This window comes from Saccopteryx bilineata, chromosome 8 (genome assembly GCF_036850765.1).
Source record: "Saccopteryx bilineata isolate mSacBil1 chromosome 8, mSacBil1_pri_phased_curated, whole genome shotgun sequence".
NCBI lineage: Eukaryota > Metazoa > Chordata > Mammalia > Chiroptera > Emballonuridae > Saccopteryx > Saccopteryx bilineata.
The window spans coordinates 68,391,866-68,406,074 of record NC_089497.1 but is presented as its reverse complement, the minus strand read 5'-3'; the positions used below and the strand labels follow the sequence as shown (position 1 = coordinate 68,406,074).

Sequence of the window (14,209 nt, the reverse complement as noted above, 5' to 3'; positions counted from 1 at the left end):
AACTGCATTTTGCACACACCTTTATCACAGCAGCCAATTGTCTTGTAATTTGTAATCTTGTCTCTCCCAGTAGACCTCTAGGGCAGGGGATTGGAGCTGGTTCTCAGACCCCGCTACAAATTCTAGCTAGGCCACTAGCTAGCTTTGCAACCTTAGGCAAATTACTCGTTCTATGCCTTGATTTCCTTATTAAAAATGGGCACAAGACTCTCCATTGCCTGCAGTTGCTGGGAGAAATGAAATTGACAGTTCATGTCAAGTACAAGGTATAAGTACAATAAAGGGCTCCTAGCACGGTAAACATTTGTTAATTAACCTGACCTGCCTTTATTTTGTGGGGGTAAACAGTTACTGAGTATCTACCGTATTTCAGGCTCTTGGAGCGCTCCCTCCCTGGTGTAAAAGCCTCACGTGTAGCCTGTGGGCCTTGTCCCGCGGGCCGTCTCAGGATTGGTTCTGCCAATGGGAAAACCCCTCCTACAGCCCTTTCGATCTCGTCAATGATTGGACCGGGACCGTTCCGCAGAAGGTGCAGGTTCTAGGTTGCGCGTGCGCAGGTTGAGGACAAAGATGTTTTCCGGTCGGGCGGGAGGAGGTGACGTCGAGAGCGGTGGCAGGCGGGGTCCTCCTGCAGCCCTGGGGACGTTGTATCTGTGGGCCTTCAGATCGCGTCACAAATCGGCGACTACACCTTGGCTTTGGTGGCTGAGGCGGCGAAGGCGGCAGCGGCGGCGACAGCTCTGGGGTTTGAGTCTCCGGGTGTGTCGGCCGCCGCTGCTGCTTGGGCCTGGTATGTACAAATGGCTGGTTAGGATTCTCGGCACCATTTTCCGCTTCTGTGACCGGCCGGAGCCCCCTGCCCGGGCCCTCCTGAAGAGGCGGCGCTCTAACAGGTGAGACGAGAGGAGAGGGGACTGAGCGGCGGCCTGTTTGTCCCCTCCCCCACTCCGGGCTCGACTGTGCGCGCTGACCCAGCCCCGCAGGCCGGACTCCGCCGAAGCGCAGCTGAAGCGCGTAGCTGGGCGGAGGCGGCGGAGGCGGCGGAGGCGCGGATCGCGGGTGCCCCTGGTGACGTAGTCGCTTCCTCCACTCTGTGCGGATGCGGCTCCCAGTGATGGAAGCTGTTGTCGCCGGAGTGGCAGGTGATGGTTAGAATCTTTGATGTTCTAGTCAGAATCCACGCTGCCTCCTGTCGACAGATGGCGTTATCATACCTTGCGGCTCTTAGGTTGAAAACTAAAAATTTGTTTTTGCCCACTCTTTACAAAGCACACTCCCTAGTGGCATCTGTGGGCAATAAGTGCGGTTAAGGGAAGAGAGATTGATAGCTTGCCCAAAGCCGTTTTGACTGCAGTTACTGTTCTCTTCACACCGAGACAGCGGCTGTCCTGTTCTGTGTGTGTGTGTGTGTGTGTGCGCGCGCGCGCGCGCGCGCGCGTTTGGGGAGAGGTGGGGAGAGTGGTTCTTCATTTTAGAATTAGTGTATGAGGGGGGAAAAGAGATTTCATTCCTTTAAAAAGATCACTAGTCTGTACTCTTAGTTTAAAATTTTGAGGAAACTGAAAGCTGTTCTTACTTAGCATTTACCCCTTGTTTTGTCCCATTTTATAGTGTGTACGCCCTTGCCAAAGAATTATGTAGAGAATAAAATATCATACCAATTCTATACACCCCTAAACCCTCGCTTTTAGTGATCAAGTGATGTTTTTATTTTTTTTATTAAGCAAGATCATTGAAGGGGGATTTCTTGGAGTTTGATAGAACAAGATGATTAATACACGAATGTTAGAATGCAGGTCATTGATGAAACAAACTGTTGGCTAAATTCCAGCATGTTTTCTAAAGGGGGCCTGCCTTATTTCAACTTATTCTTCCTTTCTACTTTTCTGTAGGGTTGATATAAGGATCATTTGAGAATATTTTGTAACGTGCCTAGAATGATACTTAATATATATGGATAGTGTACTATTTGTTTATTTTACTCAGCAGGCTTTGTGCAGAAGTTGGTGCATAATAGGTACTTGGTACATATTCATTCATAAGGGAATATTAATTTCCTCTCCCCTGTCCTCTCTTTGCAATGAATCCCTGCTAGTCAGAGAAACAATGGTTCGGAGGTGAAAACCTCACATCCTTAATCTAAAATTACTCTTCTCAATGCAAGTCATTTTCATTCAAAATGAATCCAGGAGGTCTTGCTGGGATGTTTAAGATAATGAACTGAATGGTATGCACTTGGGATTTATTCTATTTTTTTGTAAATATGATCAGTCATGATATCTTTAGAAAGATCAGTAGTATACCATGAATCTTTAACATAGTTTAGGTATAAACAGTTAAATATAACAGCTTTTCTGGTTGAACTCTCTTTCAAGGCTTATATTGTCTGCTACTTGAAGTAGAAAATGACTTTGAGGGATGAGAGTGTCATCTTTCAAAAGGAAATTAGTTTTTAAGTTATTTCTGGAGAGAAGAAGGAAACAACTAGTCCTAGGCTCTTACCTATGTTCATTTAGTAGCTAAGTGATTTTTGGCCAGTTTCAAGTTTGTACTTTAACCATATTACAGATTACTATATTGTAGGGAGTTTTGGGTCTCTCTCAAATAGTTGAAATCATAATGTTAAGTCCTACAATCGAGTAGCATTTTCTTTTAAAACATCAGTTTGATCTCATTTTATGATAAAGTGGATGGACGGAGGTATGTTGTATAAACACTTAAGATTACTTACAGAAATGGATATGTGCACACATTTATAAATATTTATGTGCATATATATATTTTTTTCTCTCTTTTCTCTTTTTCCAGCACTCTGTTTTCTACAGTGGACACTGATGAAATACCAGCCAAAAGACCAAGATTAGGTATTGAATATTAATTTTAAAAATTAGTATTTTAATAGGAAAACTATGAGCATGTAACAAAGTTCAAAAAAAGTATATGCAGTGAAAAGTAAGTCTCTTTCCCTTTTCTATTCAGTTACTGTATCTTTTATGGAGGTAACCACTGTTACCAGAGAAATAAATATCTTTCTAGAAGATAAGCCTGTAGCTGTAATAAAAATTTTTCTAAGCTTTTTTTCTTTCAACATATGTTTTAAAATTCTTAAATCTTCCTATAAAGAACCAGCCTGACCAGGTGGTGGCGCAGTGGATACAATGTTGGACTAGTATGTAGAGGACCCAGGTTCGAGACCCTGAGGTCGCCAGCTTGAGCACGGGCTCATCTGGTTTGAGCAAAGCTCTCCAGCTTGAACCCAAGGTTGCTGACTCGAGCAAGGGGTTACTCGGTCTGCTGTAGCCCCACGGTCAAGGCACATATGAGAAAGCAATCAATGAACAACTAAGAGGTCACAACGAAAAACTGATGATTGGTGCTTCTCATTTCTCTCCGTTCCTGTCTGTTTGTCCCTGTGTACCCCTCTCTCTGACTCTCTCTCTGTCTCTGTAAAAAAAAAATGTTTTTTGAGGAGAAAACATTATAAAAAGTACTTCAAACTGAGTCATCTGATTCAGGTAACTGAGTGAACCAATCTAAATGTGTTGCCCCAAATTGTTTACTTCCCTATAATCTGAAGGGCTAGACATCATTTAATAGAAGAGAATAAAATTAGAGTAAAGGGAAAAGGCACAGTGGAATACTATAATAATATTTTCCTCTTTCTCAAAAATGCGTGTGAATTCGGGTCTACCTCCAGAGGTGGCAGTTAAGAATGGACATATCTAAAGATTTCATTTAAATCTAATGAGTACTTATTGAGCATGTCTTACTGCTAAGTAGGTTCTATAGGAAATATATGAATGAGTAAGACAGGATCTCTTACTTTTAAAAATTTTACAGTTGTGCCTGACTGGCGCAGTGGATAGAGTGTCAGACTGGGATACGGAGGACCCAGGTTCAAGACCCCGAGGTCGCCAGCTTGAGCGCGGGCTCATCTGGCTTGAGCAAAAAGCCAGGTTGGACCCAAGGTCGCTGGCTCGAGCAAGGGGTTACTCGGTCTGCTGAAGGCCCGCGGTCAAGGCACATACGAGAAAGCAATCAATGAACAACTAAGGTGTCATAACGAAAAACTGATGATTGATGCTTCTCATCTCTATCCGTTCCTGTGTCCCTATCTATGCCTCTCTCTGACTCTCTCTCTGTCCCTGTAAAAAAAAAAAAATTGCAGTTGTAAGGATGTATAATTATATAGTGGGGGATATAAGATAAGCACATTAATATCATTGTTAGTGAGGATGTGAAAAATTGAAATAAGATAGTAACAAAATACTGTTTGATTTTCAACTGGTTAATTTCAGTGACTATTTGATGAAGGAACTAGTATGTGAAATGGGTCTTGAAGGATGGATAGGATATCAGAAGAGAGCAATAGGAAGGAAAGACTCTAGGTAGAGGGAATAGTATTGGAAAGTTGTTTAATTCAGGAATTAGTGACTAGAACTTAGGGGAAAGGTTGATGAGAGAGATGTCAAATTATGGAAGACATTGAAAGCCAGGAATATCCAAATTCATTAGGAGGGTATTTCCCAAAGCATAGGGTAGATACCAGACAGGAAGTGATTTTAGGAGGTACAGTGTCATAGTATTAAATAACATTTGAATTATGTTATATCCTAAAGGTGTAACCTTTTCAGTTATTATTTTTTTTTAAATTTTCTTTCTTCCTTTATTTCAAAAATAAGACAATTATTTCTATTTTTCAAGACCTCTTTATCTCTTTTTCCTGACACTTTTTAATGGAAGATTCCTCCCAACAGCTAATCTTTCATCATAATCATGTTCACTATCCTATTTCTCTTTCCTGCATTATCAGGCTACCTGTAAAGTGTTCCTAAATTTCATTTTCTTTCCTGAAAAGCCTTATCAAGTGTATTAAGTATTTATATGTCAACTTAAAATCAGCATGAAATTCAGACTTGAACCAAAGATACTAACTCTTAAATTAAACACATTCAATCTCTATTAACTGTGAACCTAAAACAATTCAAATTTGCTTATTCTGTAGTCCAATGCAAATGAGATCAGAAATTAAATTGGAATTCGTACATATGATGAAAACATACACAAAACCATAAGCACATGACTTGTGGTGGCGCAGTGGACAAAGTGTCGACCTGGAATACTGAGGTTGCCGGTTCAAAACCCCAGGCTTGCTGGTCAAGGCACATATGGGAGTTGATGTTTCCTCTCCTCCTCCTTCTCTCTCTCTCTCCTTCTCTTTTTTCCCTCCCTCCTCTCTCTCTAAAAATAAATAAAATTTAAAAAATAAAAAGTGTTCTTTGCCCTTAGTTCCATGCATGAGAGAAAGAAAAATAGCAGAATAAATGAGTGAAATCTATGTTTATACCCAGGAGTCAACAATAACTATTGTTCAAAATCAATAAATCCAAAACTAGAAATATAATCATATTCAAGTGATTACTTTATACACGCACACATAAATACATACACATATATACTACATATAAAGTATATATAACATATATACTCTCTGCATATGTGTATATGTGTTAAATATTACATATACAGAGAACATATATAAATACTATGAACTCTCTGGAAGTTACTATACACCTAAATAATGATTAATGAGGAGCCAGAGCAGGAAAGAAGAAGCATGAGACTATTACCTTTCATTACCAGCTCTTCTTCTTTTTTTTTTTTGTCTGTTTTTTTGTATTTTTCTGAAGTTGGAAACAGGGAGGCAGTCAGACAGACTCCTGCATGCGCCCGACTGGGATCCACCCAGCATGCCCACCAGGGGGCGATGCTCTGCCCATCTGGGGCATCGCTCTGCTGCAACCAGAGCCATTTGAGCACCTGAGGCAGAGGCCATGGAGCCATCCTCAGTGCCTGGGCCAACTTTTGCTCCAATGGAGCCTTGGCTGTGGGAGGGGAAGAGAGAGACAGAGAGGAAGGAGAGGGGGAGGGGTGGAGAAGCAGATGGGCGCTTCTCCTGTGTGCCCTGGTCGGGAATCAAACCCAGGACTCCTGCACGCCAGGACAACACTCTACCACTGAGCCAACCGGCCAGGGCCACCAGCTCTTCTATTTGATGTTATCACATGTATATATCACTTCAAATTTCTTCAAAATTTTAAACATCTTCAAGATAACTCCTCCCTGCGAAATATCTCATTACTGACCCCATTGACCATTCAGCTATTAGGCATCCTCTACACTATTGTCAGTTCAAATCATACTGATTTGCATCTATTGGGAACATTGTGAAATATTTTTTTATGTGCTTTCTATAATTCAACGCTAAGCCCCTAACCTACTTCAGCAAGGATTATGATTTATGGTTTTATTTATTACTCATAGCACTTTGTAGAATGTCTAACAATTCACTGAAAACAACTTAAAATTGTTTTTTCTTTTGCAAGAGAGAGAGAAGGAGACAGAGACAGCAAGGGAGATGAGAAGCATCAACTCATAGTTGCTTCACTTTAGTTGTTCATTGACTGCTTCTATGTTGTTCAGATGTGTCTCGATGTGAGGGACTCCAGCTGAGCCAGTGACTCCTTGCTCAAGCCAGCAACCTTAGGCTTCAAGTCAGTAACCACTGGACTCAAGCCAGAGACCATGGGATCATACCCATGATCCCATGCTAGAACTGTTAGATAAGGCTGTGCTCAAGTGGATGAGTCCGTGGTCAAGCCAGTGACCTTGGGGTTTTGAACCTGGGTCCTCAGCATCCCAGGTCAACGCTCTTCCCACTGCGCCACCACCGGTCAGGCTAAAAGTATACTTTAAGAGCTTCACCATGCTTTTTAATTGCTACAGGAGTCAAATGCAAAAAGTTGGGGATCTTTAAAAGTTCTAGATTTCCCTCCTTTGCCATCGGCACCCCCCTTTTCACTGGATAACCCATTCGAACAGGAAGAGGTACTACAGAGGGTTTAAATGGTGCTGCAACAGGGTAAACACTAGGCCAGTCCTGGTCAACAGCCATTTTCTCTGTCCTAGGAGGTAGTGCCTTTCTTCTCGGTGGCCTTTCAGATTTGGTTTTTCTTTCTGTTGCACGTGGATTTGGTTTCTGGGATAGAATGGTCGGAGACACCGCAGTGGAGAAGGTACGCAGGGTCCGGGCCCCCGGCTGCAAGGCCAGCCACACCGAGAGAGAGGCGGCCGCCATGGCCGCGACAACGGCAAGCTGGGAAGGCTTTTCAGTTATTTTTAATTTCTTATTATTTTAAGCAGAAAATCTTGATTCAATGTTTGGTGTGTCTTTAATACTTGTCTAAGACAGTTGTACTTTTTTTTTTAATAATTTTTATTTTATTTTTTTAATTTTATTTATTTATTTTTAGAGAGGAGAGAGAGACAGAGAGGGAGAGAGAGAAGGGGGGAGGAGCAGGAAGCATCAACTCCCATATGTGCCTTGACCAGGCAATCCCAGGGTTTCGAACTGGCAACCTCAGCATTTCCAGGTCGACGCTTTATCCACTGTACCACCACAGGTCAGGCAAGACAGTTGAACTTTGAACAACCTGAGGATTAGAGAAATCGACTTCCCATGAAGTCAAAAATCTATGTATAATTTATGAATTCCCCAAAATTTAACTACTAATTGCCTTTTGTTAAGTGGAAGCCTATTGATAGTCAATTAACACATATTTTGAAATATACATTATGTGGCCCTGGCCATTTGGCTCAGTGGTAGCATGTCAGCCTGGCATGTGGATGTCCCAGGTTTGATTCCCGGTCAGGACACACAGGAGAAGTGACCATCTGCTTCTCCACCCCTTCACCCTCCTCTCTCTCTCTCTCTCTCTCTCTCTCTCTTCCTCTCGTTCTTTTTCTCTCTTTTCCTCTCTGGCAGCCATGGCTCTATTGGTTGGAGTGAGTTGGCCCCTGGAGCTGAGGATGGCTTATGTTGAGCCTCTGCCTCAGATGCTAAAATAAGCTCAGTTGCTGAGCAGAAGGCCTAGATGGGCACAGCATGCCAATAGGGGGCTTGCTGGGTGAATTCTGGTGGGATCACATGCCAGAGTCTGTCTCTGTGTCCCCTCCTCTCACTTAAAAAAAAAAAAATATATATATATATTATATACTATACTCTTATATTTAAATAAGCTATAGGGAAAAAAATGTTAAAATCATAATGAAGAGAAAATACATTTATAGTATTGAAAAAATCTGTGTATAAGTGAACCTGCACAGTTCAAACCTGTGTTATTCAAGGTTCAACAGTATATGCTAATCTCTCCTTCTTAATAGGCCTAGCCCAAACTTACTATTGTTGTGATTGTATTTCTTTTTTTTTTTTTTTTCTTGTGGGAGAGACAGAGAGAGAGAGAAGGACAGACAGGGACAGACAGACAGGAAGGGAGATGAGAAACATCAATTCTTCGTTGTGGCTCCTTAGTTGTTCACTGATTGCTTTCTCATATATGCCTTGACCAGGAGGCTACAGCAGACCGAGTGACCCCTTGCTCGAGCCAGCGACCTTGGGCTCAAGCTGGTGAGCCTTGCTTAAACCAGATGAGCTTGCGCTCAAGCTGGCGACCTCGGGGTCTTGAACCTGGGTCCTCCACATCCCAGTTCGTTGCTTTATCCACTGCACCACTGCCTGGTCAGGCTGTATTTCTTTATAAGGCAAATGATGTTGATTTACATTCATGTAGTAGTATAAAATTTCTACATTCAATGTCTGAAGAAACCGAAAACACTAGTTTTAGAGAATATATGCACCCCATGGTCATTGCAGCATTATTCACAATAAACAAAATATGGAATCAATCCATATGCCCATCAATAGATAAGTGGATGAAAAAGTGCTGGTACATTTACACAATGGAATACTATTCAGCCATAAAAAACGAAATTTTACCATTTGCGACATCGTGAATGGACCTAGTGGCTGTTATGCTAAGTCAGAGACAAAGACAAATACCATATGATTTCACGTATATGTGGAGTCTAAAGAACAAAATAAACAAGCAAAATAGAAATAGACTCAGAACAGACTAATAATTGGCAGAGGGTAGGAAAGTTGGGGGATTGGGTGAAAAAAGTGAAGGGCCTAGGAAGTCCAAATTGGTAGTTACAGAATAGTCACAAAGATGTAAGTTATAGAAAAGGGAATATATATTGTAATATCTATGTATGGTGCCAGGTGGATATTTGAAATATAGGGGGATTACTCTGTAAAGTACATGGTTTTATAATCTCTATGCTATATATCTGAAACAAATATAGGATAATATTAATGTAAAATATAATTGAAAATTTAAAAATTACCTTTCAAATACATTTGTGTAGCAGAAAAAAGGTGACTCAATTTTAAAGAAAAATGTAAATATGTGGTAAAAAAACCCCCACAACAATAACATGGACAGTGTAATTATAGAAGTTTCCTGAAATAATTCTGGCAATCATCCAGTGTGTGGATTTTTGTGTTAAGGCTCTCTTCCTCCATGATTTCCATGAAATATGTGTTAAGATTTTCAGAATAGGAACTACAGAAGGAAACCTGAGCCAAGGGTGAAGCAATAAGCAGCAGAGGTAACAGTGGCAGAGCGTGTCATGGTTTATAGCAGTGCTGTCCAATAGAGCTGTCTGCCATGATGGCTGTTGAGTACTTGAAATGGGGTTGGTGGAACTGAGGAACTGAATTCCATTTTAAATTTAATTAAATTGAAATTTAGGTAACTTACATGTGGCTTCTGGCTACTATACCGGACAGTATAACTATTGGTTGCTTTTGAGAGAACAAAAAGGAAAAATAAAAGAAGGAGAACCTTAAAATCGCAGACTCATGATTTTTTGGCAGAAAGAGATTTTTAAGAGATCTACTTAGTTTATTCTCAGGAAAGTAAGGTGGTTCTTATCCTCACTTGCAGATGAGGCAGATTTTTTTTTTTAAGTCAATAAGCTATTTTGACATAATCTTGGGCATACTCAGATTTTGAAACAATTTGTAGGAATATAAATATTATATTACTTTTTAGTATCCAGTATTTATGTTATGATTACCTCTTCTATGGGTTTGGATGGCTATCTGTAGGTTAAGCACCAAACCCTAAAGCTCTTTTTCTCCCAGGTAAAACTCAACATTAGAGGGATAACCTGGACTTTTCTAATTTCTAAAATGAGAAACTGCTTATTTGCAAACTTCGATTCTTTTGACTATTCTCTAGTTATAAATTACTTCACTTCACATTGGATTCTGCTTTATCCAGCTATCGTATCCTCCCTTCTGTTGAAGCTATTTCCTTGCCTTTCTGGGAAGTATTTTATATGTGTTAGACAGCTTGTTGCTTAAAAGCTACCCATTTCAGTTTCAGACTATTTTTCTCTAAAGCAGAATGTGGCTCAAGTGATGATCTTTTTCTCTCAAACTATTGCTTTAGAATACCCTTAATTAGGAAATGGAAAGGCAATTTTAGAAAATAAATCCTCAGTATAGGAAGTAAGAAAGGGGTAGTGATAAAGGAGGAAGTTGGGAAAATACCAAAACTGACCCCTCCCCCTTGTTTATTTACTTACTTATTTTGTAATCTTTATGTTTGATGGCAAGGAGAAATGAGTCTGAGATCTTCCAACACATCTACTCCAGTAGAGGGATAGCCTTGTTTTATTATAGATGTTTAAGAATTGAATATCTTATTCTTCACGGATTTCTACCCTGGGCGGAGCCAAGATACAATAGGCACATAGTAGGTCTTTAGGACAGCTATGTTGTTACTTGCCCAGGAAGTAAGGACAAACCAGTGAGTAAATGGTGTGTTCCCTGTAGGATTCTGCCATACTAGTGACTGTAAGCTCCAGGTTGTTAAGTTATGCCCCTGTCTCTTTGGTATAGATTTCTTTTTACATATTTGGGAGCGCACACTGCTTGAAAGGTCTCATTTCAGGACTTCTTTTTGTGTGTGAATCAGTCCTAAAGTGATTATTTTAAATGCTTTTATAGCATCCTAGATATTTTACTAAAAAAAAAATCACAGTGCTGGAATTCCAGTTATGCAGGTAGGAGAAAAAAATCTTTTTATAGATACGTTTTCATTTCAATGATAAAAATAGGACTTGAATTAAAAATTGAGAGGCCTTTTTTAAGATTGTCTTTTTTTTGCCAGAAGATTATTACTCTACAATTATATGTCTATGTAATCTATGTTACACTTTCTAGATTGCATTATTCACCAAGTGAAAACCAGTCTGTACAATGCTGCCAGCTTGTTCGGATTCCCACTTCAGCCGACCACAAAGCCCATGGTAACTTCTGCGTGCAACGGAACACGGAATGCCGCCCCTTCCGAAGAGGTCAGTGGGTATAAGGCTCCATTGGGGCTACTGATATTTGTACTTAATCGTTACAATTAAATTTTGGAAATATTCTCATTTTAGGAATTAATATGTAGGATGACTTCTTTCCAGAAATGTGCATGTCTTTATTAGCTTTGATATAAGGGCCAAAAAATTAAAAGTTAAGGAATTACATATTTTAAAAATATTTATAAAGAGCCTTATTACTAAATAATTATTGTGTGAAGACCCTGAAGTAGTTGTTTTTTTTATATCATTTTGTGTATTTATACTAATTAACATCTCTGGTTTCATTGATGATCTCTTCTGTGAGCTAGCTAATCACTAGTAAAGTGACTTTCTTTCATATTAAAAACTTACTTATAAATTCTAAAATTATATACTACAGAGGTCATTCTATTTGATTTTAAGGTATTTTCGAACTCTTCATCTTGTGAACTGACAGGTTCCGGATCCTGGAACAACATGCTGAAACTGGGTGAGGTGGTCAGAAATATTTCTGCTTCCCCCTACCTCCTCCTGCTTCTTTTTCCTGAGTTTTGAGAATATGAAAGGAGAACACTGATTTGGGTTGAGATAACACAGACATTCTATCATTCAAAAAAGCAATTAGTTTTTCTTCAGAATTGTCTTTGAATTTACTGTTGTGTTTTCTATTTGTATTATCAGTGTCCTTAATGTGACTTAAATCAAGTTTCATTCATTCAGAAAAAGACACAAACATTTCCTGAGAGCTTACTTTGCCAGGCACTGTGTTAAATTATCAGGAATAATAAAATGATAAAATATTTCATAACAATAACAAAACTAATGGCAAAATTATAAAATCTTTAATAACAAAATAATAAAAATTTTAATAACAAAATAACAAAAATAGTAAAACTCTGCCTTTGAGAGGCATCATCTGATTGGGGACCAGCAACCTTACGTTCCCAGTTCTCATAGTTTTATGGATTAGGAAAACTTTTTCTCATCAGGGGTCCCCAAACTTTTTACACAGGGGGCCAGTTCACTGTCCCTCAGACCGTTGGAGGGCCGGACTATAAAAAAAACTATGAACAAATCCCTATGCACACTGCACATATTTTATTTTAAAATAAAAAAACAAAACGGGAACAAAAACAATATTTAAAATAAAGAACAAGTAAATTTAAATCAACAAACTGACCAGTATTTCAATGGGAACTATGGGCTTCCTTTTGGCTAATGAGATGGTCAATGTGCTCCTCTCACTGACCACCAATGAAAGAGGTGCCTCTTCCGGAAGTGGGTGGGGGCCGGATAAATGGCCTCAGGGGGCCGTAGTTTGAGGACCCCTGCTCTCCATCATTTCAACCCTGAAATTATGTACTGGGTGGGGGGCGGGCGGGATCGGAGGAAGTCAGCATCCTAAAAATGGTGCGATCTCTGCCGGGCAGGTGGGTTTCTAAAGTTTGAGAAAAATGGGTAAAAGAGCTTTTAGACAGGTTGTGGGTTTAGAAGGAAAAAATGGAAGAAGCTAAAGAAATGATGAAAACCTTAGAGTAGTGCTTCTCAAAGAAACTTTAAGTCAAGTGCCTCTGGTGGTAGAGAAGAGAAAAGGAAAGTAAATGTGTTACTTGCAAGTCTGAGAGTCTGGTTTCAAGGGACCTGGGACAAGGATGATACTTCTTTGAAGACTTTCATTTTATTTAAAAAGTTAGTACAAATTAGATTTCATAGTTTATTTATATTTGAATATATAAGTTTAAAAAATTTTACAATTAAAATGGACATATGGAAGGAATGGGTAGATTTATATGTTGTTCCTGAGGTCCCAGCACTATATTTCTGTGGGTTTGTGGAGCCTGGTCAGAGGAGCACAGCTATGCCTAGGTCAGGTGTCTTTATAGAAAGAAGAAACTCTTAATCTGAAACCCTTAGAAATGTGTTTGGGGATTCTGAATTTATCCTATTTTATATATATTGTGTTTATTGAATATTTAAAAAACTCATAGGGATTGAGCATCAGTTCCAAGTCAGGTTTGCAAACAAATGAATTTAGGTTTTGCTGCTACTGACTTAGGAAAAAACTTTCAGTTTTTTTTTAGTTGGATTTTGGAGTCCTCAGGGGCTCCAAGCCCCTGTAGCTCCAGCAGAAAATGTGGTTGATGAAAATTGGGCTACTATGTTTTGAAGAATAGTAACCATCTCACAAGTGTTAGAAGCTTCTACTGAAATGTAGTAACATATAGGTTTTTACTTAAAAATACTTCTGTTTTCTTGGGAAGAATAAATCTGAAACATGCACTTATTTGATTAGATTATAGGGAGTTTGTAATCTTTGAGTTCTTTGTGCTTCTTATAGGTCCCAGCAAGTAAAACTAGAAAAATTTGTACATGAATTGTTATTGCTTATCTGAGATCAAAGACAACCTAAGCACTATTGCTTTTCCTTTAGCTTTACAAAGCTTGTACTGGACCTCTGTTATATAGTAATAGAATTTGAAAAAATAAGATACAGTTCTACAATGTCAACTGATTGCAATTTCTTTTCAAATGCAGACTGTTCACAGGCGTTTTATTTATTTATTTTCTTACAATTACAAATGCATTTTTAACATAGGTAATAAATCTCCAAATGGAATAAGTGACTATCCAAAGATCAGAGTGACAGTGACTCGAGATCAGCCTCGCAGAGTCCTGCCTTCCCTTGGGTGAGTGTTAAACTTTGCCTTTCTTTAAAAGGAAACTTAGCACTTATTAGGTGCTCACTCTGGCTAGTCATTCTTACTTTTACTCAACTGTGTTATCTTGTTAAATAAGTACAATGAGGTAGTAGTTTGCTTTCTCACATGTGCCTTGACTGGGGAGCTACAGCAGACTGAGTGACCCCTTGTTCAAGCCAGCCACCTTGGGCTCAAGCTGGTAAACCTTGCTCAAACGAGATGAACCCGCGCTCAAGCTGGCAACCTCGGGG

General features: G+C 39.5%; 1 protein-coding gene across 4 annotated transcripts in view; it reads left to right on the top strand.

The window, feature by feature from the left end:
* Positions 1-581: 581 nt before the first annotated feature.
* The window catches only part of SENP2 (SUMO specific peptidase 2), a 54,880-nt gene continuing 41,252 nt past the window's right edge, over positions 582-14,209 (top strand). The window contains exons 1-5 of one of the 4 annotated variants that reach the window (XM_066240856.1): positions 582-893; positions 2,809-2,864; positions 11,135-11,268; positions 11,683-11,749; positions 13,856-13,946. In XM_066240856.1, the coding sequence (XP_066096953.1) occupies positions 793-893; positions 2,809-2,864; positions 11,135-11,268; positions 11,683-11,749; positions 13,856-13,946 (449 nt within the window). In that variant the 5' untranslated portion in view covers positions 582-792. The remainder of the gene's footprint in view (positions 894-2,808; positions 2,865-11,134; positions 11,269-11,682; positions 11,750-13,855; positions 13,947-14,209) is intronic. The other 3 variants (XM_066240857.1, XM_066240860.1, XM_066240859.1) reach the window with 3 other exon arrangements.